Consider the following 25,058-nt stretch of genomic DNA (forward strand, 5'->3'; position numbering starts at 1 on the left):
CATTTAAAAAATAATTCTACACAACCACACCTCGGGCCGCTGCTGCGGACCTTCGGACAAGATTCTGCGGATGCGCTGAAGCGAGTCCGACAGTCACGTTCCATTTCTCATCTCGCGAGAGTTCACTGCGCCCCCCAAAATTATGGACGTCGGTGGAAACGGTAGTGGGCTACCTGTAAACAATAAGCAGAGAGCTATGCTACCTAACAAAACCAGGGGCGAATTTACCCGCAATCAAAGAAAAGATTCAGAGGTACGTATCCAGATGTTTATGGTTGATTTCCAGCGTGTATTTTTTTTAGCTAAAGAGACAAGGCCTTTCCTGCTGCTAGTGTAAAGTTAGCTAGCTCTGTCATTGTAGCACAATTAGTATTTCTAACATGATTCGGGAGTTAAGAGCAGCAAACGACCTTCATTACGGTGTTTGTACGTGTACCTAGCTGTACGGTGTTCCGTTTGTTTTCCGGTGTTAACACATTGAAAAGCGAGCAGGAGACAGCTAGCTGACGTTAGCCGGCTACAGGCCAGGCTTGTGTATGTGTCAGAAACCTAAGGACCTGTTGAAAACTGATTGTTTAGGTCCTGGTTAACGCATTTAATCTTTCTAATGCGACAGTCGGCTATTACAGTGTAATTTTACTGTATATATGCAAAATTGGTCACCCATTTGTGTGACGTTTAAAGAAAACAAGCTGAGTGTTTCCGTGTAGTGGTTTAAATAGCCACTGGAGACAGTCATGGTAGCACTGATTCCCTGTCTGTCTTGAAGAGGTGTATTATATCCAGTCTTTTCTTAAAAGTAGGCTCACAGCGGCAATAGTAAATCCTCCTGTGTTTAGTTGTAATGCTTCATGATGGCAGCTTCAGTGTGTTACTGTTACTTTCAGTGTTGCAGCTGGTACACATGATATTGTTTATTGATTCATAAACTTTATATTACAAATCAGAGACTACATTAACTAGTCTGAAATGTAAATTATAGAATAAGAGATTATAGAGTTGTCAGTAACAAATGCTCAAATACAAGTTTATTACTACTACTATTGGTACACTCTTATAACAAACAGTGCCCAAAGCGGTTTATGTAACCAAAATATAGTGAGGTGTTAAAGTAACGGACATCAGCTGTGCACGGTGTTTATGGACAACTGAAAATATGACTGTGTGTGACAGAACTAAGTAACCCAACAAACCCCACCTCTTTCGCACGCTTTAGCCCAATATGGGGTAATCAATTTTTCCCTCCAGGCAGAGCAGACCCTGGTTTTAGGAAGTGGGCTGACAAAGGCTTAAAGACAATAGGGGATCTCGTGGGATCAGAGGGTGAGATTTTGATGTCATTTGAGGAGTTGATTTCCGAGTATGATATCCCATGCAAACATCGATTTAAATATCTACAAGTGAGAAACTTTATTAGATCATCTCAAAATCAGTGTTTGTCAATCCCTCCGTTTTCCACTTTGGAAACAGAAATGAAAAGAGATTGCTTTGGAAAGGGAATAATCTCCAAATTATATAATATGTTAGTAGAGGGTTCCCCTGAATCTTCTTTAGGAAAACTTAATGCCTGGAGGGAAGATTTACAGGAGGACTTATCCTCCGAAGACTGGGAGGAGGCATGTGCTGAAGCACAAACACAAACTACCAATACTCGTCTCAAAGTATTGCAATATAATTGGCTAATGAGGACGTATGTGACTCCAGAAAAGCTTAATAAGTATAATGGTGATATCCCAGACTTGTGTTTCAGGTGTGGAGAGGAGAAAGGGACGTTTTTCCACTGTGTCTGGGAATGCAATAAAGTACAACGGTTTTGGAAAGAGATTAAACAAGCTCTGGATATTATATTGGGTACACAACTAGCTCTTGACCCTAAACTTTTTATTTTAGGGTTATATCCTGATGGACATCTTATGTCTAGAAAGGTAATTACCGCCCTGGACTTATGTCTACTGCTGGCAAAAAGAGTCATAGCACTCTCATGGAGGAAGACCAGTAAACCAAAATACATTAACTGGATTAAGGAATTGTCCACAACTTTACCTATGGAAAAAATTACTTACATTATCAAGGGGAAACTACCACTTTTTCAAAACATCTGGGGTCCCTTTATGCAATATATGGGAAATATGGATCTTGGCAGTATGGTGGATGGGGCAGATGGGGTGTAAATGTTGGTGGTCCTCTGCAGTTTCCTAAATTAATCTCTTTTATACTTGATCTTTAATGCTGTGTGAATTGTACATTTGAGTTTGTAACTTTGAACCATGCACAATAGTGTAACCGAGTTGATGTTGAGCAACCCTTGGAAATAGAGAAGCTTTTATATATATGTGTATGTATATGTATGTATGTGTATACATATATATATATATATATATATATATATATATATATATGTTGTTGTTGTTGTTGTTATTTTTTTTTTTTTTTTTTTTTTTTTTGGGGGGGTTGTGTTTTCCTTTTCCTTTGTTTGACTAAGTTATTATTTACAGGTGATATAGTTTGTACTTCCACTTAACTGTTGCTCTCTAACATCTTATAAGTGTCTGATTTGCAAGGGAGGGCGATTGACTGTTATACAATAATTTAGCTGCCCTGGATGTTTCCTTTGCTGTGGAAGTACTCCAATTTCTGTATGTAATTTTGAAACGCAATAAAGATATTGTTGGAAAAAAAAAGTAACCCAACAAACCAACAGTGTCATGATGAAACTTTCCAAAGAGACTAAGCAGACTGAAAGTGGAGGTTTTATAACCTTTACCACTCCCACCACTCAGGTGCACCCAGTCTTAAACAGGACATAGTGCTATTACAGCAGTGTTTGATTGCATCTTATTTTTTACTTTGTGCTCCTGAACTACTTCGAACAGTATTGCTTGTTGTTGCCAACTGGATGTTTTTATACCTTTATACCTTATACCGTGCTTTATAGGCACATATAAAGTGGATAACATGCCTGATTAAAAAAAAAAAATATATGTTAAAAGATGTAAGCTTTGTTAGAGAGTAGCTGCCAGCACAGAGGAGTGTTTCACTTGTAGCTAAATACTAAAATGTGGTGAAATGCAGCTAAATGCATTGATTCAAGTACTCTACAAAGGAAGATCATAGTGATTATGATGCACTGCTGTAGATAAAACAACCCAACAAAAATGTATAAGCTCAACCTCAAACAGTGTTATCAGCAGTAAAAAGCCTCAAAAGACATTAATGCGGGAGAAATATTAATCCAAGAGTAAAATACTAACGGGGAACATTTTTACTACACACTTGAAGTACAACTTGCTGGCTTACATGTGTTAACGTAAGTGGGCTTTTAATCCAGAAGGTTTCCTAGTCAAATTTATTTTTTGATATTGTAAATTGTGAAAATGCTACTTCCACCACTTTCTCTTAGCGAGAGTCACTTGGACATTTTGGTGCTTTGACTCTTGATGATGTTGTTGCTGTTGTTATGGAGAGTTTTGGAAAGGAAATTAAACACTTCTAACTAAATACCACCACTTATTAAATGAGAAAACAGTTTTTTATGTGCTTGTGTGTAGAGTTTGGGTAATGTGACTTCTTAACATCAGTCGGATGTGATTAAATTGGATTAATTACATTTTTTTTCTTTCTATCTAGTAGCTCTCTTTCTAACCTCTGTGGTGTGTTGTGCACAGGGGCAGTCTGAGTTTCCAGATCTGGAGTTTGAATATTCGGACACAGATAAGTGGGCTGCAGAGCTGTCAGGTACGTGTGTGTAAGTGTGTGTGTGTGTGTCACACTTTAAGAACCTGTAACCACCTAATAATGTGTTCATATTACTTATGAACTCTTCATGTGTCTTGCAGAGCTTTACAGTTATACTGAAGGACCAGAGTTCGCTCTTAATAGGAAGTGCTTTGAAGAGGAATTCAGAGTTCATGGTAAGCACTCAGAATATACATACACAGCCATACAAATAAAAGATGAAGCAAGTATGCATCGTAGTTTATTTTCTTCACCTCTGCTGTGCCTTAGTGTCTGATAAGAAGTGGACAGAGCTCGATGAAGCTCAGCACAGAGCTCACGCTATGCGCCTGTTGGACAGTCTTGAAGTCACTGCCCGGGAGAAGAGGCTGAAGGTTGCTAGAGCCATTCTCTACATGGCTCAGGGTCAGTCCATCACACATTTCCATGATTTCAAGTTAACTAGAAAATAGTTTGTCTTCATGTACTTCATGTACTGTCTTCTTTTTTCCTGTTTTTAGGGACCTTTGCTGAGTGCAGCTCTGAGGTGGAGGTACAGCACTGGATGAGATACAACATATTTCTGCTGCTCGATGTGGGGACCTTCTCTGCTCTGGTGGAACTGCTCAACATGGAGATTGAGTATGCTCTCCATCAACTTTTTTAGCCTTGCAGAAGTACAGTGGGGCAAAAAAGTATTTAGTCAGCCACCGATTATGGACGTTCCCCCACTTAAAATGATGACAGAGGTCAGTAATTTGCACCAGAGGTACACTTCAACTGTGAGAGACAGAATGTGAAAATAAAATCCATGAATTCACATGGTAGGATTTGTAAAGAATTTATTCGTAAATCAGGGTGGAAAATAAGTATTTGGTCACCTCAAACAAGGAAAATCTCTGGCTCTCACAGACCTGTAACGTCTTCTGTAAGAAGCTTTTCTGTCCCCCACTCGTTACCTGTATGAATGGCACCTGTTTGAACTCATCATCTGTATAAAAGACACCTGTCCACAGCCTCAAACAGTCAGACTCCAAACTCCACCATGGCCAAGACCAAAGAGCTCCCTCGATCTGGGGCTCCACCCAAGATCTCATCCCGTGGGGTCAAAATGATCATGAGAACGGTGAGCAAAGATCCCAGAACCACACGGGGGGACCTGGTGAATGACCTGCAGAGAGCTGGGACCACAGTAACAAAGGTCACCATCAGTAACACACTACAACGGCAGGGAATCAAATCCCGCAGTGCCAGACGTGTTCCGCTGCTGAAGCCAGTGCATGTCCAGGCCCGTCTGAAGTTTGCCAGAGAGCACATGGATGATACAGCAGAGGATTGGGAGAATGTCATGTGGTCAGATGAAACCAAAGTAGAACTTTTTGGTATAAACTCAACTCGTCGTGTTTGGAGGAAGAAGAATACTGAGTTGCATCCCAAGAACACCATACCTACTGTGAAGCATGGGGGTGGAAACATCATGCTATGGGGCTGTTTTTCTGCCAAGGGGACAGGACGACTGATCCGTGTTAAGGACAGAATGAATGGGGCCATGTATCGTGAGATTTTGAGCCAAAACCTCCTTCCATCAGTGAGAACTTTGAAGATGAAACGAGGCTGGGTCTTCCAACATGACAATGATCCAAAACACACCGCCCGGGCAACAAAGGAGTGGCTCCGTAAGAAGCATTTGAAAGTCCTGGAGTGGCCTAGCCAGTCTCCAGACCTCAACCCCATAGAAAATCTGTGGCGGGAGTTGAAAGTCCGTGTTGCTCGGCGACAGCCCCAAAACATCACTGCTCTCGAGAAGATCTGCATGGAGGAATGGGCCAAAATACCAGCTACTGTGTGTGCAAACCTGGTAAAGACCTATAGTAAACGTTTGACCTCTGTTATTGCCAACAAAGGTTATGTTACAAAGTATTGAGTTGTATTTTTGTTATTGACCAAATACTTATTTTCCACCCTGATTTATGAATAAATTCTTTACAAATCCTACCATGTGGATTCATGGATTTTTTTTTTCACATTCTGTCTCTCACAGTTGAAGTGTACCTCTGGTGCAAATTACTGACCTCTGTCATCATTTTAAGTGGGGGAACTTGCACAATCGGTGGCTGACTAAATACTTTTTTGCCCCAATGCCAATTAAAACAAAACAAAGAAGCCATTTTTTCCTACCACATAGCTTTCTGGAAGCACTTATTGATGTCCAAAGGTGCCATAAATCAGTCAGCATGCAATTTTACTTTAAATTTAGGACGGGGGAAACACATTATTTGTTGGTTTTTTTGTTTTTGTTTTTATTGTTTTTGTTTTTTAAACTAATGAATTCACTCAGAATAAAAAAGAAGAATCACTGGTTGTCTGTGGTAGACTTCAGGTTAACCAGCTTCCTGGTGTGCTGTCTGTGTTTCAGTAACAGTGCTGCCTGCAGCAGCGCTGTCAGGAAACCAGCCATCTCCCTGGCTGACAGCACAGATCTCAGGGTGCTGCTTAACATCATGTACATGATGGTGGAAACCATCCAACAGGACGACCCAGCCGACAAGCCGGAATGGATAACCATCAAGGAGACCTTCAGGACAGAACTGGGTAAATTTCATCAGAGTAGTTGAAGACTCATTGAGGTTATGTGCAGAATCAGCCTTGTAAATGAGCATGCTTCTCTGATCCAGGATCTCCTCTCTTCAACAACGAGCCCATTTCCGTTATGCTCTTTGGTATGGTTACCAAATTCTGCAGCGGTCATGCGCCTCACTTCCCCATGAAGAAAGTTTTGTTGCTGTTGTGGAAGAGCATACTGGTGAGAGACTCAAACATCAGCCTTTCACAGAGATACTGATATCCCAAAGAGTTTATCTCCATTTTCCTCCTAAATCCCATCTTATCTTCCAAAAACCTTCCTGTCTTCTGTTTCAGTTCACACTCGGAGGGTTTGAGCGGCTGCAGAGCATAAAGGTCCGTAAGAGAGAGGAACTGGGTCTCCCTCCTCTCCCGGAGGACAGCATCCGAGTCATTCGCAGCATGAGAGCGGCTTCTCCTCCTGCATCTGCATCTGACCTCATTGAGCAGCAACAAAAGCGGGCACGTCGTGAACACAAGGTAGTTATAGCTGCTACCATCAGGTTAAAGCCAGCTATAAGCAAAACACCTCAAAGTGAACAGCACTGCTCTCACAAACTTGTATTGGTGTGTACGATGGACTGTGTGCAGCAGCACACACTTTACAGCACCCATTCCCTCTTTGTGCAAACAAAACTGACAAATCCAGGAACACGAGCACGAGCGAGGAAAAGATGACTGCAGTCCAAAAACAGCTAAATAAAGACATTATTATAATTAATAATAATAATGATGATGTTTTTTTTAGAGCACCAGCTTGCATTATTGTTTCATTTAGATGACGAGCCTTCTGCTTACAATGTATTCATGCAATAATTTCTCTGCATTCAGTGGCTTCATAGATGTAATACTTGAGTAATTTTAGTATTTGCTTCAGTCTAGTTGTAATTATCTTGTAACTCAAACACAGGCGCTGATAAAACAGGATAACCTTGATGCATTCAATGAAAAGGATCCTTACAAAGCGGATGACTCACGAGAAGATGAAGATGACAATGATGACAATGATAACTCTATAGAAGCAGAAACTTTCCCTCTAGAGCGGGACGAGGTGATGCCTCCACCTATTCCTCATCCTCCGTCGGAGAGGGTGTCCTTCCCAAAAGGTCTGCCGTGGGCTCCTAAAGTCAGGTACTGCTCAGTCTCACCAAACAGCAATGCTGAACTGTAATGATGTTAGTTCCTCCTTTATACCCACAAATATACAATTAAGACTTTTTTTTGTTATTGATGTTACTGTTTTGCTCCAACAGGGAAAAAGATATTGAAAACTTCCTAGAATCAAGTAGAAGTAAATTCATTGGTTACACTCTTGGAAGGTAGTGTTTTCTTCATTTTTTTAAGAGATGACAGTTAGCTTTTGTGCAGAAATATTGACATGTTAAGAACTGTTTATTTTGTGCACACATTACAGTGATACAGATACAGTGGTTGGATTACCCAGGCCAATTCACGAGAGCATCAAGACCTTAAAGCAGGTATTGCAGTATTTTGTGCTGTACTTCATTGTTGGGATATTGAAGCATGGCTTAATTTCACACACCTGAAGTGTTCCCGAACCTTAATTTATTAAATGCTATCTTATTTTTCAGCACAAGTATGTCTCTATAGCTGAACTACAGATCATAAAGGAGGAGGAATTTCAGAAAACCCCTCTTTCTGGCGTAAGTATAAACAGATACAGTTTTATTAAAAGGAGATCTGTCGTGGTACCTCTCATTAGACTTCATTAAGGTTGGTTGGCATGGTTACTCAGTTCAGAATAATCCTTTTTTATCATATAATGGGCCTTGGTGCAGCCTCTTAGTTCATCTTCTATCTGAAACACAACTTTGTTCATTCATATCGTACACATCCAGCAGCAGAAACAAATTGCCTGACGCCTGTCTGAAGCCTTTGCACATACACTGACCTCATAATTTTAAACTCTGGCCATGCAGAAATTATTCTCACAGTAAGCATAATAGGTCCATTTTAATTATTCAGTTAAAGAAAAACACACAAAGTAAATTCTTCAACTCGACGTCTCTTGTTTTGTGTTTTTCTTCTTTCTTGTCGTCAGGGTGAAGAGGAAGTGGAGACGTGTGCCACCGAGCTGCTTTACCAGGGGATTCTGCCCAGTTTGCCTCAATACATGGTTAGTATTGTATGGTTTATATTGTGCTACTGTGGGACTACTCATACTACAGCTGTGGTAGAGTAAAAAGGCTTTAAAACCTGTAATTCTGTGTGAAAGCAACAACAGAGCAGGGTCTGCTCAGGGATGGCGATAAAGATTATTGCACAAATACTCTATTGCAGCACTTGTGTAAAGTGTTGTGTCACAGATCAGTGGTGTGCTGTTAGTTATACTAAAGCATTTAGTTAGATTTTACGAATTATATGCCGGATACATTTGAAGTACATAAATAAAACTCCAAGATTTAGAAACCTCAGTGTTGGCAGGCTGGATTTAAAGTGTTTAAATCACTCCATCATGCTTGGTCTCTCTGTAGATTGCTCTGCTGAAGATCCTGCTCGCTGCTGCTCCGACATCCAAAGCTAAAACCGACTCCATTAACATCCTGGCAGACGTGCTGCCGGAGGAGATGCCGTAAGTGCCTTGAGCCTGCCAGTTTCTTATCCACTGTGCCATTATGTGATAAAGAGGGAACATATGCTAACCGAGAGACATTTCCATTATCTAATGTACTCACATTTCAGGGTGAGTACAGGTTTTCAGGTCATGCACACTTGTACATACAGAGCTGGAACTGGTTTGGTTTTTTTTTAAACAAGGAGATGTGGTTTATCGGCAGGTTATTTTGCCTGAGCATGTTTGAGAACAGTAGACTCTAAGATTGCTACGTTCTGATTTACAGGCAGGTGCTAGTTTTTACCTGCGAGCAGAACAGACTGAGGGTTATCTGATCTGATCTCTTCTGTCTGACCCTGCAGGACCACAGTGCTGCAAAGCATGAAACTTGGTGTTGATGTGAATCGGCACAAAGAGATCATTGTGAAAGCCATCTCTGCAATTCTGCTGCTTCTCCTGAAACACTTCAAACTCAACCATATCTACCAGGTGCGCACGCCACACGCCTGTTTAACGTTGCACATTGTTATTATTCCAGTTTAAATTATAATTTTGAGTCACATCAAATATCAAAACATGGTAATAGAGATAAAACAGATTCACTCCCCTTCACGCTGCAGCAGGTTTAGTTTAACTCACGTTTATTTACAGTGGGGCAAAAAAGTATTTAGTCAGCCACCGATTGTGCAAGTTCCCCCACTTAAAATGATGACAGAGGTCAGTAATTTGCACCAGAGGTACACTTCAACTGTGAGAGACAGAATGTGGAAAAAAAATCCATGAATTAACATGGTAGGATTTGTAAAGAATTTATTCGTAAATCAGGGTGGAAAATAAGTATTTGGTCACCTCAAACAAGGAAAATCTCTGGCTCTCACAGACCTGTAACGTCTTCTGTAAGAAGCTTTTCTGTCCCCCACTCGTTACCTGTATGAATGGCACCTGTTTGAACTCATCATCTGTATAAAAGACACCTGTCCACAGCCTCAAACAGTCAGACTCCAAACTCCGCCATGGCCAAGACCAAAGAGCTTTCGAAGGACACCAGGAAAAGTATTATAGACCTGCACCAGACTGGGAAGAGTGAATCTACAATAGGCAAGCAGCTTGGTGTGAAAAAATCAACTGTGGGAGCAATCATCAGAAATGGAAGACATACAAGACCACTGATAATCTCCCTCGATCTGGGGCTCCACGCAAGATCTCATCCCGTGGGGTCAAAATGATCATGAGAACGGTGAGCAAAGATCCCAGAACCACACGGGGGGACCTGGTGAATGACCTGCAGAGAGCTGGGACCAAAGTAACAAAGGTCACCATCAGTAACACACTACAACGGCAGGGAATCAAATCCCGCAGTGCCAGACGTGTTCCGCTGCTGAAGCCAGTGCATGTCCAGGCCCGTCTGAAGTTTGCCAGAGAGCACATGGATGATACAGCAGAGGATTGGGAGAATGTCATGTGGTCAGATGAAACCAAAGTAGAACTTTTTGGTATAAACTCAACTCGTCGTGTTTGGAGGAAGAAGAATACTGAGTTGCATCCCAAGAACACCATACCTACTGTGAAGCATGGGGGTGGAAACATCATGCTATGGGGCTGTTTTTCTGCCAAGGGGACAGGACGACTGATCCGTGTTAAGGACAGAATGAATGGGGCCATGTATCGTGAGATTTTGAGCCAAAACCTCCTTCCATCAGTGAGAACTTTGAAGATGAAACGAGGCTGGGTCTTCCAACATGACAATGATCCAAAACACACCGCCCGGGCAACAAAGGAGTGGCTCCGTAAGAAGCATTTGAAAGTCCTGGAGTGGCCTAGCCAGTCTCCAGACCTCAACCCCATAGAAAATCTGTGGCGGGAGTTGAAAGTCCGTGTTGCTCGGCGACAGCCCCAAAACATCACTGCTTTCGAGAAGATCTGCATGGAGGAATGGGCCAAAATACCAGCTGCTGTGTGTGCAAACCTGGTAAAGACCTATAGTAAACGTTTGACCTCTGTTATTGCCAACAAAGGTTATGTTACAAAGTATTGAGTTGTATTTTTGTTATTGACCAAATACTTATTTTCCACCCTGATTTACCAATAAATTCTTTACAAATCCTATCATGTGAATTCATGGATTTTTTTTTCACATTCTGTCTCTCACAGTTGAAGTGTACCTCTGGTGCAAATTACTGACCTCTGTCATCATTTTAGGTGGGGGAACTTGCACAATCGGTGGCTGACTAAATACTTTTTTGCCCCACTGTATTTACAGCCTTGATTCAAAAAAAGTGACCAAAACTTTTTTGCACGTCTCTTAAACTAAATTCTGTCCACTGTAGAAAACAGAAAACATATCAAATGTTTAAACTGAGACATTTTACTTGTGCATGAAAAGTATTAGTGGACACACTAAGAAAAGTCTAGAAAAGTAGGAAAGCAGAAACTGCTGGAGGTACATTTTACAACTAATTAGGTTAACTGACAACAGGTCATCAATGTGATTGGGTATAAAAACAGCATCTTAGAGAGGCAGAGTTTATCAGAAGTAAAGATGGGCAGAGGTTAACCAATCTGAAAAAACTGCATCTACAAATTGTGGAAAAAGTTCAGAATAATGTTCTTCAACATAAAACTGTGAAGACCAGGGCTATCTCATCATCTACAGTACACAATATCCAAAGATTCAGACCATCTGGAGAAATCTCTGTGCGCAAGGGATGAGGCTGATAGTCAGTACTGGATGGCTGTGATCTTCGGGTCCTCAGGCATCGCTGCATTAAAAGCAGCCATGATGCTGTCAAGGAAACCTCATGGGCTCAGGAGCACATCCAGAAATTGTTGTCTGTAAACAGAGTTCACGGTGCCATCTGAAAATCTAGGGTGAAGCCTGATCAGGCAAAAATGAAGCCATAAGTGGACATGATCCAGAAACACTGCTGTCTTCTCCGGTGCTGGCTTCTTTAGATTGACATATGCTCCACGTCTGTTTCATGGAAGGAAAACTAAGACGCTAAACTGCAAACTGCAGCTATTAAAACTTCTATTAAAACTATGAAATTAAAATTCATAGTAGAAGAGTCTGGGTGCTGAACTGACCTGCCTGCAGTCCAGATTATTTACCAACTAAACAACTCAAAAACAAAAGATACCACAAAAAAGACCCAGGACGGCTGAGCAGGTAGAGTCATTTCCTCTCCCAAAAGTCCAGCAGCTGGTCTCCTCAGTTCCTCCTATCAAATTCAAAACAAGCTAATAATTTTCCCAAAATGGTACATTTATTGTCAGTTTAAACGTTTGATATGCTTTCTGTGTTCTGAATAAAATCTGGGCTTATGAGGTTTTTGGGTCATTGCATTCTGTTTTTAGTAAGTTTTAAAACAGGGAATTGGGTTAAAAAATAGTCTTAAAAATCCACTTAAATATAAAAGGCGAGTTTCTTCTTTTCTTAAACTTAAATAAATCCTAGATTATTTTCAGAGTTGAACAGTTGTTGTGTTAATCGTGAGTTCAGTAGTAACCAAAATACAAACTACATACACGTACTGATATAAAAACGAATCCTTGTGTAACTGCTGTCCCTTTGTGTGTGTGGTTGGTGTTCATAGTTTGAGTACATGGCTCAGCACTTGGTGTTTGCCAACTGCATCCCCCTCATTCTCAAGTTCTTCAACCAGAACATCATGTCTTACATCACAGCTAAGAACAGGTACTTTCAGTGTGGCGTTACATAACAAAGTCATGATTCCTGTTTGCAGTGCGCATCAATAAACTAAATGTACATGGCTCTGTATTTCACTGCATTGACTTTACTTTTTTCTTCCTCAAAGCATTTCAGTACTCGACTTTCCGTACTGTGTGGTGCACGAGCTCCCAGAGTTAACCGCAGAGAGTTTGGTAATTTTACCCCCCTTGTTTCTGTTGTTTTGTTGTTGTTGACACGTGACTGTAGGATTTGGATGTTTACTGTGGACGATTTCTTTGTTACAGGAAGCGGGAGACAACAATCAGTTTTGCTGGAGGAATCTGTTTTCCTGTATTAACCTGCTGAGGATCCTCAACAAACTGACCAAATGGAAGCACTCCAGAACAATGGTGAGAGGACGTCACGTCACATTTGCTGTGACACACGAATCACGTATGAAAAGACAGGATATAACTCTCTGCTTTGATTCTTTTTTTTTTTCCTTGACATTTTCTGCCAGATGCTGGTCGTGTTTAAGTCGGCACCCATCCTGAAAAGGGCGCTGAAGGTCAAGCAGGCAATGATGCAGCTGTATGTCCTCAAGCTGCTCAAAGTGCAAACAAAATACCTCGGACGTCAGTGGAGGAAGAGCAACATGAAGACCATGTCTGCCATCTACCAGAAGGTCCGACATCGCCTGAATGACGACTGGGCGTACGGAAACGGTGAGAGGAAAATCTGAACAGCTTTCGTGCAGAATATACAACACTACACACAAACATAGGACAGCATTATTCAAGTATCATTCTAGAAAAAGTGGGGAGCAGGTGATATTTGAACACCATAAAATCCTTTTTGTATTCAGAGAACCAGTCAAACCTGGAAGCTCTTCTGCATACCTTGGCTGTCATGAGGGGTTACTTGAGTCACTGTTGCCTTTCTATGAGCTCAAAGAAGTCTGGCCATTCTTCTTTGACCTCTGACCTCTAAGAGAACTGCTGCTCACTGGAGATTTTCTCTTTTTTTTGGACCATTCTCTGTAAACCCTGCCACGTGATTGGCTGATTAGATGTGTGTTAACGAGCTGTTAGACAGCAAATAAAGTGGCCGGTGAGTGTGCATTTAATAAATGTCATGAGTTGGGAAAAGTGCCGCAGACTGCCTGAGGTGAGACAGCTGGTGTGTGAGTGAAAGATGAGCTGCACATTCAAAGTGTTTCGTGTTTCTCAGACCAGTCGTCTGTTCGCTGCATGAATGTTTCATGTGTTTGTCGCCTTTTTGAGACAAACCTGCTGTTTTGTTTTTATGTCCTAATGGAGATCAGGATTTGTGGGCTGCTGCAGATTGCTGTTACGCTCAGAGCAGACAAAATCCACTAACTTACAGTTACTGTTTGTTTTGTGTGAGCAGATCTGGACGCTCGTCCGTGGGACTTCCAGGCCGAGGAGTGCGCTCTACGAGCCAACATCGAGCGCTTCAACAGCCGCCGCTACGACAAGAGCCACAGCAATCCCGACTTCCTGCCTGTGGACAACTGTCTGCAAAGTGTTCTGGGCCAACGAGTGGACCTGCCCGAGGACTTCCAAATGAACTACGACCTTTGGCTGGAGAGGGAAGTCTTCTCCAAACCTATTTCCTGGGAAGAACTGCTACAGTGAGACTCGACCACCGTCAACATTCTTGTCGTTTATTCTTGTTTTTTTTTGTTTTTTAAACAGTTTCAGTCAGGTGTTCAGATGAAGCACCACCAGTGCTCTCACTGATCAACAGAACTCTTCTCTGAACAGAACAGTATGCTACACATTCTGTATAGACTGAAGGTGACGGATGGATTTTATTCTCAGTTTCCAGCATGGAGGAGTGTTGTCGGGGGTCCTGCTAAATGCTTTTGGTGTTTGAACTTTTGCCTTTTGAGAAATTTTGCATTGTTATGATTTCTGTGTAGTTTTTAGCCAAAAAAAAGATCATCCTTTTGTACTTAGGTTCTCTGAGACGTCTCTTGCCTCGTTCCCAGTTTTTTAATGAAATCGCTGATAATGACCTCAGTGCTAAAACTCCATTTGCGGACTTGAACTCTGCTCCTTCTTTACATTACAGATATTTCCTCTGTGTGCCTCTTACCTGCTACTGTAGGTTCGCAACTCACCAGGAAGCACTACATGACCACACTTTCACTTTTAAGTTTAAATAGAGTATTCATTTTAGGTATTACGTGTTAGGCCAGGCTCAGCACAGTGAATACATGAATAAAACATTCCTCGTTCCATCTCACGAGTTCATCATCTTCAGAGAGACTGAAGGAAAGGTCAGGATTTCTTTATGTACACTCATGATAGTCGGATCATTGCTCCTTTAACAGTTGGACCTTTTTGTTGCCCTGCTGGATTTTCAGGATGATATCATATCTGTTTTACCTGACTAAGTGCTTTTGCTCTGGGACCATCAATGAGGCTGAATGGACATTAAAATCCCAGTCTAGACAAAAAACAAACAAACAAGTAGCTCGTCAGCATCTTCGTCTTCTTTGTTGTGCACACACCTGCACTGTGTGTGTTGGATCTTGTGAAAGAAAAGAGTGTTTCTGGTCTCATAAATGTGGTTCTTGTTGCCTGGTTTTATTCATCAGACGGCTGTTTTTGAACAGAAGGGTACAACTGAATTTAAATTGCCAGTTACAGAACTGTTATACTTCTACATCTTTTTCAGATATGAGTTTCTTTGTTTTATTTAAACATTCAGGAAATGAAAGTACATGTAAATTACAAAGCTTATTTATCACTGCTTTTCTTTGTTTTATGTTTACCTAAATACTGTAATAAAGACATTCATGTTGGATTTATTTGTCCTTTCTGAAGGTTGTTGTTTACATTTGTCTGGTCTTTGAGATTCAAACAGCCAGTGTGGAGGAGACACAGACTCCGCCTTCCTTTTTACAAGAATTTCAAAAGATTTAGTCACTCCCACACACAAACACACACTTGTGAGTCATTTGTGCAGGAAACGAAACTTGTGACAGCCCGCCTTTTTACCACAGAGACATGGCGGAGCGTAACATTCCTGCGAAGATGAACCACCTCTGCTGTCAAATTTGCAGAAACCTTCTCAGGAATCCTGTGATGATTCCTTGCGGACACAACTTTTGCATGCGCTGCATCCAGGACCAATGGGATTGTGACCAGCTGAGGAACAGTCTCTGCAGGTGCCCCGAATGTAAATATGAGTTTCCATCCAGACCTCAGCTGATCAAGAACACAACTCTAGCTGAGGTGGTGAGAGAGACAGAAATGAGTTGTAATAAAGAGCAGCAGTCCTCAGAAGGGAATCGGAAAGTCCTGAAGAGACCCCGGAGCTGTGCAGAAACATCAGAGAGCACTTTGTGTGGAAAACACAACAAGCCCCTGGAGGTTTACTGCTGCACAGATAAGCAGATCATATGTGCACAGTGTGCTTCAGCTGAGCATGGAGGACACAGGATCGGGTTGGTGAAGGAGGAACGGAGGCGGAAGGAGGTACTTACAGTTTTTTCTGAATGCTTAAACCCTAACTGTGATTCCTGTAGCACAATCTCTAAAACTATTCAGACTTATAGCAAAACCACTCACTGAGTTTGCAAAACTAAAAGCACAAAAACTGCTTTGCACTCAGTTTGCAATTTTGTAACACACACTTTGCAAAACTGTAGGCACAATTCACTGCACAACACTCAATTACCAAATTTCCAACACACTCCTAGCAAAAGTATACACATGTATGGCTATCATTAACACTAATTTGCCAACTGTCTGGCACACTTTCACATGTGAAAACTTTTTTAGATAATTAGTTCACTTTGCAATCAGCCTAAGCACTATAATACAGGTAAGCTGTGTGTGCGGAGTACAATGGAGGGAGCAGAAAGAGTGAGAAGTAGAGGAGGCCGAGGAAGAGGACGTGGAGGTGAAGAAGTAGGATGAAGAGGACGACAAGGACAAGGAGGAGCAAGAGGAAGACGAGGAGGGGGGAGAGGAAGATGAGGAGGGGGGAGAGGAAGGGTAGGAAGAGTAAGAAATAGAATTGCTGATGACATCAGAGCTACAATAGTGGACCATGTAATCAACCGTGGAATGACCCTGAGGGTAGCTGGCCAACGGGTCCAGCCTAACTCGAGCCGCTACACTGTAGCAAGTACCATAAGGACATCTTGAAATGAGAATCGGTTAGTACAGTCACTTCGCACAAAGATTTGTAGCACTGCCATATGCCAATGAGAAACACACCAATACCACTGATGTAACAATTTCAGTATTTTTACATCAATGGTATTGGTGTGTTTCTCATTGGCATATGGCAGTGCTACAAATCTTTGTGCGAAGTGACTGTACTAACCGATTCTCATTTCAAGATGTCCTTATGGTACTTGCTACAGTGTAGCGGCTCGAGTTAGGCTGGACCCGTTGGCCAGCTACCCTCAGGGTCATTCCACGGTTGATTACATGGTCCACTATTGTAGCTCTGATGTCATCAGCAATTCTATTTCTTACTCTTCCTACCCTTCCTCTCCCCCCTCCTCATCTTCCTCTCCCCCCTCCTCGTCTTCCTCTTGCTCCTCCTTGTCCTTGTCGTCCTCTTCATCCTACTTCTTCACCTCCACGTCCTCTTCCTCGGCCTCCTCTACTTCTCACTCTTTCTGCTCCCTCCATTGTACTCCGCACACACAGCTTACCTGTATTATAGTGCTTAGGCTGATTGCAAAGTGAACTAATTATCTAAAAAAGTTTTCACATGTGAAAGTGTGCCAGACAGTTGGCAAATTAGTGTTAATGATAGCCATACATGTGTATACTTTTGCTAGGAGTGTGTTGGAAATTTGGTAATTGAGTGTTGTGTAGTTAATTGTGCCTACAGTTTTGCAAAGTGTGTGTTACAAAATTGCAAACTGAGTGCAAAGCAGTTTTTGTGCTTTTAGTTTTGCAAACTCAGTGAGTGGTTTTGCTATAAGTCTGAATAGTTTTAGAGATTGTGCTACAGGAATCACAGTTAGGGTTTAAGCATTCAGAAAAAACTGTAATATTTCCAACTCCAGATTTAGTTTTGAAACGACAATGCAGCGACATAGCTGACTATAACAAAAATATTACAAGAACATGTTTTCTCTTTGGGTAAATCCAGGAAACTGTCATTAACCAATTGCTCGTGATTTCCTGCAACTTCAAGATTGCTGACAATGTTTTATATCCTGGTGGATATTTGGAAACTTTTGCATATCTTGTGATTTATATATATGTACAATGATTTTAGCCATGTAACTGAGATGAAAGCAAAGTGCACGCTGCATCTAAGGCACACAGATCGACGATTCAAACTTCAACATAAGCCTAAAAAAATGAATAATTGCTGAAACTAAGTTTCGATTGGAAGTGAGGGGAGGAAAACCGGAGAACAGACACCCTGTGGAACGAAAACAGAGGCTGATGATAACTATTATAATTATTAAATGCAGGATGGTGTATAAACACATAGTGAGTGAAAAAGAAACACGGTGTATTATGGGAAGCCCCCAGTAGAACAGACCGACTGCAGAATAACTAAAGGAAGATTCATGGTTATCTGATCCAAATCTATTGATAATCCCTTATCAACAAGGGACGTTTTAAGCCTAATTTTAAAAGTAGATGGGCTGTCTGTATTTCAGACAGGTGACACTTCCACTTTATTTGGTTAAACAAATCATTCCTGAGTACTGGGACAGCCTTACAAAACATTCAAATGACTTACAGCATCGACCCAGTTTTAGACAAAGATGCATTTGATTCATACAAATGTAAAAAGTGCCATCCAGGAAAAAACTAACAAAATCTAAACAAATTATGTGTTTGCTTCCAACTAACACATTCTGAAGAAGGAACTTAAGGACATGCAGACAAAGTTCAAGCAGACTCTTCAGAAGCAAGAAAGGAAAAGAGAGATGATGGGGGAGATGCTCGGACAGATTCAGGTGAGGGGAACATGTGACCAAAAAGTTATGTTGTCTGAAGTGTTTGTAGTGTGTCACCCACTCACATGTGTATCAAACAGGACGAGGCGAGAAAAACAGAAGCCTTCTGTGAGAGCGTCATAGTGGGCGCCATCGACTCCCTTCAGAAACATTACCTGTCAGTGAAGGAAGTGATTGCAGCTCAGGAGGAGGCGGCTGCAGCTCAGGTTCGCATCTCGCTGAAGAGCCTGGAGGAGGAGGTGAAGCAGATGAAGGAGAGGGATGCTAAGCTGGACCACCTGGCACAGACTGAGAGCCACATCCGTTTCCTGCAGGTATACTCCCAACACAGCGCTGGAAACGTTGCCTGTTTCTGAGTGACGGGTCGTATCCTGAACTTCTCCCCTCCATCCTCACAGAAATGGCCCTCTCTGAAGCTCCTCTGTGACCCCTCGTTCCAGGAGCTTTCAGAGGATCCACTCCTCCACTTTGAGCTCACAAAGAGAGCCGTTGAGCATCTTGGGAAGCAACTGGAGGGATTCTGTGACAAAGAATTTGCCTCAATCTGTAACACTGGTATGTGTCGTTATGTGGAAAACATCTCTCTTTAATTATAAGAATGTAAGAATATCTATGTCCTTGCGTATGACAGCTGATGGTGAGGAGCAGCAGGAATCAGCATCAGAGATGGAGGAAGATGATGTCCAGCGAAGAAGTGAAGCCAGCGTGTCACAGCTCCATGGTTTGTCCTTCAAACAGTTTCCAGAACAATTTTAATATTATCTTACAATTGTGGTCAGAAGTTTACACCCACTCGTCATCATGGACATGACCGTCATGCTAATTTTGGGTTTTTAATGGTTTCTTTAAACTGTTGTTCAGCACACATCTTTAATGGCTTTGAGAAACAAGAATCGAAGAGAGAAGTTTGAATATATTTTGGATTTCTTTAATTCACACGGAGTCAAAAGTATACATACAGCCTCAAATATATTAACCAGCCCCCAATAATATTTTGTTAAATGTCCTGTTACTGTGCTGGAAGGTGCTCCACCTGGAGACTCTGTTGTCCTGCTGGGAGACTTCAATGCTCACGTGGGTAACGACAGTGAGACCTGGAGGGGCGTGATCGGGAGGAACGGCCTCCCTGATCTGAACACGAGCGGTGCTTTGTTATTGGACTTCTGTGCTAATCACAGTTTGGCCATAACGAACACCCTGTTCGAACATAAGAGTGTCCATAAGTGCACGTGGCACCAGGACGCTCTAGGCCGTAGGTCGATGATTGATTTTGTAATTGTATCAGCAGACCTGCGACCATATGTTCTGGACACTCGGGTAAAGAGAGGGGCTGAGCTGTCAACTGATCACCACCTGGTGGTGAGTTGGATCAAGTGGCGGGGGAGGACGCTGGACAGACCTGGTGCACCTAAACGCGTAGTGAGGGTGTGCTGGGAACGTCTAGCAGAGGCCCCAGTCCGCGAGATCTTCAACGCACACCTCCGGCAGAGCTTCAACAGCATTCCGAGGGAGACTGGGGACATTGAGTCTGAATGGACCATGTTCAGCGTCTCCATTGCCGAAGCTGCTGCATTGAGCTGCGGCCGCAAGGTGGTTGGTGCCTGCCGTGGTGGTAATCCCCGAACCAAATGGTGGACACCAGAGGTGAAGTGAGCCACCAGGCTGAAGAAGGAGTCCTATCGGGCTTGGTTAGCCTGTGGGACTCCGGAGGCAGCCGACAGGTATCGACAGGCCAAGCGGAATGCGGCTCGGGCAGTGGCTGAAGCAAAAACTCGGGTGTGGGAGGAGTTCGGAGAGGCCATGGAAAAAGACTTTCGGGCTGCCTCGAAGAGATTCTGACAAACCGTCAGACGTCTCAGGAGGGGAAAGCGGTGCTCTACCTGCACTGTGTATAGTGCTGGCAGAGCGCTGCTGACGTCGACTGAGAAACTTGTCAGGCGGTGGAAGGAATACTTCGAGGACCTCCTTAATCCCACTGACACGTCTTCCGAGGAGGAAGCAGAGTCTGGGGATGAGGGGAATGACCCGCCAATTTCCGGGGGCGAGGTCACTGAGGCAGTTAAACAACTCCTTGGTGGCAGAGCCCCTGGTGTTGATGAGGTCCGCCCCGAGTTCCTGAAGGCTCTGGACGTTGTAGGGCTGTCCTGGTTGACACGCCTCTGCAATGTTGCGTGGAGATCAGGGGCAGTACCTGTGGACTGGCAGACCGGGGTGGTGGTCCCCATCTTTAAGAAGGGGGACCGGAGGGTGTGTTCCAACTACAGGGGGATCACACTCCTCAGCCTCCCTGGGAAAGTCTATGCCAGGGTACTGGAAAGGAGAGTTCGTCCGTTAGTCGAACCTCGGATACAGGAGGAACAATGCGGTTTTCGTCCTGGTCGCGGAACACTGGACCAGCTCTTTATCCTCTCCAGGATACTTGAGGGTGCATGGGAGTTTGCCCAACCAGTCTACATGTGTTTTGTGGACTTGGAGAAGGCATTCGACCGTGTCCCTCGGGGTGTCCTGTGGGAGGTGTTGCGGGAATATGGGGTGTCTGGCCCATTGCTACGGGCCATTCGATCCCTATACAACCGTTGCAAGAGCTTGGTTCGCATTGCCGGCAATAAGTCGGACTCGTTCCCGGTGGGTGATGGGCTCCGCCAGGGCTGCCCTTTGTCTCCGGTTCTGTTCATAATTTTTATGGACAAGATTTCTAGGCGCAGCCAAGTGGCGGAGGGCTTTCGCTTTGGTGGCCTCAGAATCTCATCTCTGATTTTTGCAGATGATGTGGTTCTGTTGGCTTCATCGGGTGAGGGCCTCCAGCTCGCACTGGAACGGTTCGCAGCCGAGTGTGAAGCAGCGGGAATGAGGATCAGCACCTCCAAATCTGAGGCCATGGTTCTCAGCCGGAAAAGGGTGGAGTGCCCACTCCGGGTCGGGGATGAGTTCCTGCCCCAAGTGGAGGAGTTCAAGTATCTCGGGGTCTTGTTCTCGAGTGATGGGAGAAGGGAGCCGGAGATCGACAGACGGATTGGGGCTGCAGCTGCAGTAATGCAGACGCTGCACCGGTCCGTCGTGGTGAAGAGGGAGCTGAGTGTAAAAGCGAAGCTCTCAATTTACCGGTCGATCTACGTCCCTACCCTCACCTATGGCCACGAGCTGTAGGTAGTGACCGAAAGAACGAGATCGCGGATACAAGCGGCAGAAATGAGCTTCCTCCGAAGGGTGGCTGGCCTCTCCCTTAGAGATAGGGTGAGAAGTTCGGCCATGCAGGAGGGGCTCAGAGTAGAGCAGCTGCTGCTCCACATCGAAAGGAGCCAGGTGGTTCGGGCATCTGACAAGGATGCCCCCTGGGCGCCTCCTGGGTGAGGTGTTCCAGGCATGTCCCACCGGGAGGAGGCCCCGGGGCAGACCCAGGACACGCTGGAGAGATTATATCTCTCGGCTGGCCTGGGAACGCCTTGGTATTCCCCCGGATAAGCTGGAGGAGGTGGCTGGGGAGAGGGAGGTCTGGGCCTCTTTGCTTAGGCTGCTGCCCCCGCGACGTGGCCCCGGATAAAGCGGATGAAGACGGATGGATGGATGGATGGATGGATGGATGGATGGATAAGTTGAAGAATTTGCAGGTAGTCCTGCTCCTTATTCCATCCATTTTATGATGTACCAGTGACACGTTTATACAGGAGAACATCTGTCGTTTAAAAGGTTTTATTTGCTTCAGCAGTTGAAATTACAAGTTTACAGCACTGGACTTTGATGTGAACTCAGCCATCTGCTTCACACAGAGGATGACTCTCAGAGTGGGCAGTCCAGTTTTATACTACAACAAAAACACGTATTATTATGAAAGCGGAAGCGACGTGGCAGTCCTGCGACTCTTCTCCTCTCTTTGTTCCCAGCTGACCTCGTCTTGTATCTTCTCCTCTTCCTGGAAAAATAAGACAGAAAGAAAACACCTCCCTGCCTAGCCTTGATTTTTAATATAACCCAGCAATCCTAAGGCTACTGATTCCACTTATTATCTAAGTTCGGGACATTCTGTTCGGACTCCCTTGGCCCAGAAAATATAATCTGGACTTCTAACCAGTTATGATGTGTAAGCATGCTTTGCAAAACCCTCTGCACTTCTACATGTCAATCACGATAATTCAATTCATAGCGCTGAATGAAGCTTTCGACCCGTAATTCATGGAGTGCCTGATACCAGTACCACTGCTAAAAATAGCCCAGAGCATGATTCGGAGATGGTACAGTGTTCTTCGGTTTAAAAGCCTCACCACTATTCCTCCAGATACACCTCATGTCATTGTGGCCAAAAAAGTCTTTATCTTGTCTGACTATAAAACTCGTCCATGTGAGCAGCAGCAAATTTTAGTCCAGCTTGAACGTGGAGCAGGGTCTTCTTTCTTGTATGGCACCCTTCTACATGCCAGTGTAAAAATCATTTCACCTTGGACAGGGGTGCTGGCAGTTCACAGTTAATGGCAGGTTTGAGTCGGTGGTTCCTGGGTTGTTCCTCAACATCCTTAAACATGTCCTCTCATCTGAGGGTCAAAGTTTGAGTCTGCTTCCAGACCTTGGCAAAATGGTGACACATCTGAATAACTTGTACTTACAGGCCAGTTTCAGGGTCCCTGTATTGTTTAATGATGCAGCAGAGACGCTCACTGATGCTCTGATGTCGTCTCCCGTGTCTCTTTACAGCTAGCAGGCCTCTGGCTAAACAGAAAGTTGAGCCTAAAACCAGAGAAGAGTTCCTGCAATGTAAGTTTATCTTCCAACCTGCATTCACCATGACTTTACCCACACACAGACTCATCCAACCACAGCTGTCTTCTTAGAATTCAGTCCTTAAATGTTCTCTTCATTATCTCAGATGCGTGTAAGCTCTCTCTGGACCCCACGACAGCTCATGAGGACCTGGTTATTTTGAAAGGAGGGAAGATGGTTAAGCTGTGCAATGAGAGGTCCAAGAATCCTAGTGTTCGTAACCCAGAGAGGTTTATACATCGGCGGCAGGTGCTGTGCAGGGAGGGACTGCAAGCTGACTGCTACTATGAGGTAGAGGTGAAAGGAGACAAAGCAGAGATCGCTCTAACCTACAAAGGAATAAACAGAAAATCCCGCACTACACTGTCAGCCTTCGGGGCCAATGCAAATTCCTGGAGTCTGGATCTATCTAAACATTACTCTGTGAGCCACAATTCTGACAGCATCCAGCTCACTACACCACCCCGTCATCACAGGGTTGGAATTTATCTTAAATTTCAAACCGGAACTTTGTCTTTCTATGAGGTGTCGGACAGTATGAACTTCCTGTACAAGGTTGAAGCCGAGTTCAGAGAGCCGCTGTATCCCGGATTCTGGCTCGGAGAGAAATGTTGCATCAGGATCTGTGATCTGAGACAGAGCCAACTGTAAAAGAACTGAAGAGGACTGCAAACAGCTTCTTTCTACTTAAAGGGAAATTAAAAATAATATGTATAGATTGCTGTATAGATTGCACAGTGCACTGACATGTCTGTTTCCTATGATGTGTGGGGTGGTTGATAACTCTGCAGTATATGAAGCCCAAATTGCCTATATGTGTAAGTTTGTATAAATTCAATAGTATAAAATTGCGTTTTTATTCATGCTGGACATGTTTTACTGTGGACAGAGTGCTGAATGTAGAAGAATGTCTTGTTTCTACGTAACCTCCGAAGGCAGGATTTAGCAAGTACATATAGTTGAGGGTATATATGTATATTCTGTTTCTATTTAACATTGCTTTGTGAAATTACTGTGTCCAGAAGAGGGCGCCATGTGTCTGCGGTTTGCCTAATAGCCTTGTATGGAATTTCAGTCAAGTCAATATTAAAGAACTAAATAAACAAGTGGACAAATAGAAATGTAATTAAATGAATCCTGAAATATTTTTCTAATTAAGAAAATGAATAAAAATAGAGGCCGTCTCTCTTGATTGCCCACTTCAGGGTGGGAGAAACACCCCTGAACTGTGTTATGATTGTTGATGTAACATAGTTTGCTTACCAGAGGGCCCTCTGAGCTCTTCCCTGTTGGTAACACCAGAACACTCAGTGGGAAATTAGTAATAAATTAGTCATCTATGACCTGTTGACACAATAAAACAAGATTTATTTAAACTGCATTGCCATATATTATCTCAGTAAGGCTCATAAATACGTCCACATAACAAACGTTTTGGAAATCTGTCTAACGCATTAGCTGATATATTGGACTTATAAATCACCAGATATTGGTGCTGGTCTTAATAATCCTCTGTTGGTCCAGCTTTACTCAAGTACTCTGTATTTAAAATGCATGTTTGATTAAGGATGATGGATTTAACAGTGTGGTTAAAGGGAGATAATTTATTCTAGCAGGCAGGGAAATTGTGTAGATTTGATATTGCAGTGCTGGTTGGTGAGAGTCTCGAGGAGATTGTCATTAGTCTGCATTTGAACTCATTGTCTAATCTTCCTGTTCTGCTCGGTATGGCAGAATAGGAAGAATAGACT

The 25,058-nt window shown here is 43.2% G+C and overlaps 2 protein-coding genes across 2 annotated transcripts; both read left to right on the forward strand.

The window, feature by feature from the left end:
• Positions 1–43: 43 nt before the first annotated feature.
• Positions 44–15,416, forward strand: strip1 (striatin interacting protein 1). The gene is made up of 20 exons (XM_026167938.1): positions 44–253; positions 3,666–3,735; positions 3,837–3,911; positions 4,006–4,140; positions 4,236–4,356; positions 6,131–6,306; positions 6,390–6,517; positions 6,634–6,816; positions 7,247–7,467; positions 7,590–7,655; positions 7,751–7,814; positions 7,929–8,000; positions 8,399–8,473; positions 8,832–8,929; positions 9,274–9,400; positions 12,505–12,605; positions 12,727–12,793; positions 12,887–12,991; positions 13,102–13,306; positions 13,992–15,416. The coding sequence occupies exons 1-20, from the start codon at positions 143–145 to the stop codon at positions 14,237–14,239; spliced, it is 2,448 nt and encodes an 815-aa protein (XP_026023723.1). The 5' UTR covers positions 44–142; the 3' UTR covers positions 14,240–15,416.
• Positions 15,417–15,483: 67 nt separating this feature from the next.
• LOC113022488 (tripartite motif-containing protein 16-like protein) lies at positions 15,484–24,525 on the forward strand. Its single transcript, XM_026167939.1, has 7 exons — positions 15,484–16,090; positions 18,460–18,555; positions 18,636–18,869; positions 18,954–19,110; positions 19,187–19,276; positions 23,242–23,301; positions 23,414–24,525. The coding sequence occupies exons 1-7, from the start codon at positions 15,620–15,622 to the stop codon at positions 23,956–23,958; spliced, it is 1,653 nt and encodes a 550-aa protein (XP_026023724.1). The 5' UTR covers positions 15,484–15,619; the 3' UTR covers positions 23,959–24,525.
• Positions 24,526–25,058: the final 533 nt, after the last annotated feature.

This window comes from Astatotilapia calliptera, chromosome 5 (assembly GCF_900246225.1).
Source record: "Astatotilapia calliptera chromosome 5, fAstCal1.2, whole genome shotgun sequence".
In the NCBI taxonomy this organism is placed as follows: Eukaryota; Metazoa; Chordata; class Actinopteri; order Cichliformes; family Cichlidae; genus Astatotilapia; species Astatotilapia calliptera.

What these genes read in the sequence shown, in the direction of transcription:
- strip1 (XM_026167938.1), top strand. Translation starts at nt 143, where the DNA reads ATGGACGTCGGTGGAAACGGTAGTGGGCTACCTGTAAACAATAAGCAG. An exon ending in GCATCAAGACCTTAAAGCAG is followed by an intron (nt 7,815 to 7,928) that starts GTATTGCAGTAT and finishes CTTATTTTTCAG; the next exon opens with CACAAGTATGTCTCTATAGC. An exon ending in AGAAAACCCCTCTTTCTGGC is followed by an intron (nt 8,001 to 8,398) that starts GTAAGTATAAAC and finishes TCTTGTCGTCAG; the next exon opens with GGTGAAGAGGAAGTGGAGAC.
- LOC113022488 (XM_026167939.1), top strand. Translation starts at nt 15,620, where the DNA reads ATGGCGGAGCGTAACATTCCTGCGAAGATGAACCACCTCTGCTGTCAA. An exon ending in AGATGCTCGGACAGATTCAG is followed by an intron (nt 18,556 to 18,635) that starts GTGAGGGGAACA and finishes TGTATCAAACAG; the next exon opens with GACGAGGCGAGAAAAACAGA. An exon ending in TGCCTCAATCTGTAACACTG is followed by an intron (nt 19,111 to 19,186) that starts GTATGTGTCGTT and finishes TGCGTATGACAG; the next exon opens with CTGATGGTGAGGAGCAGCAG.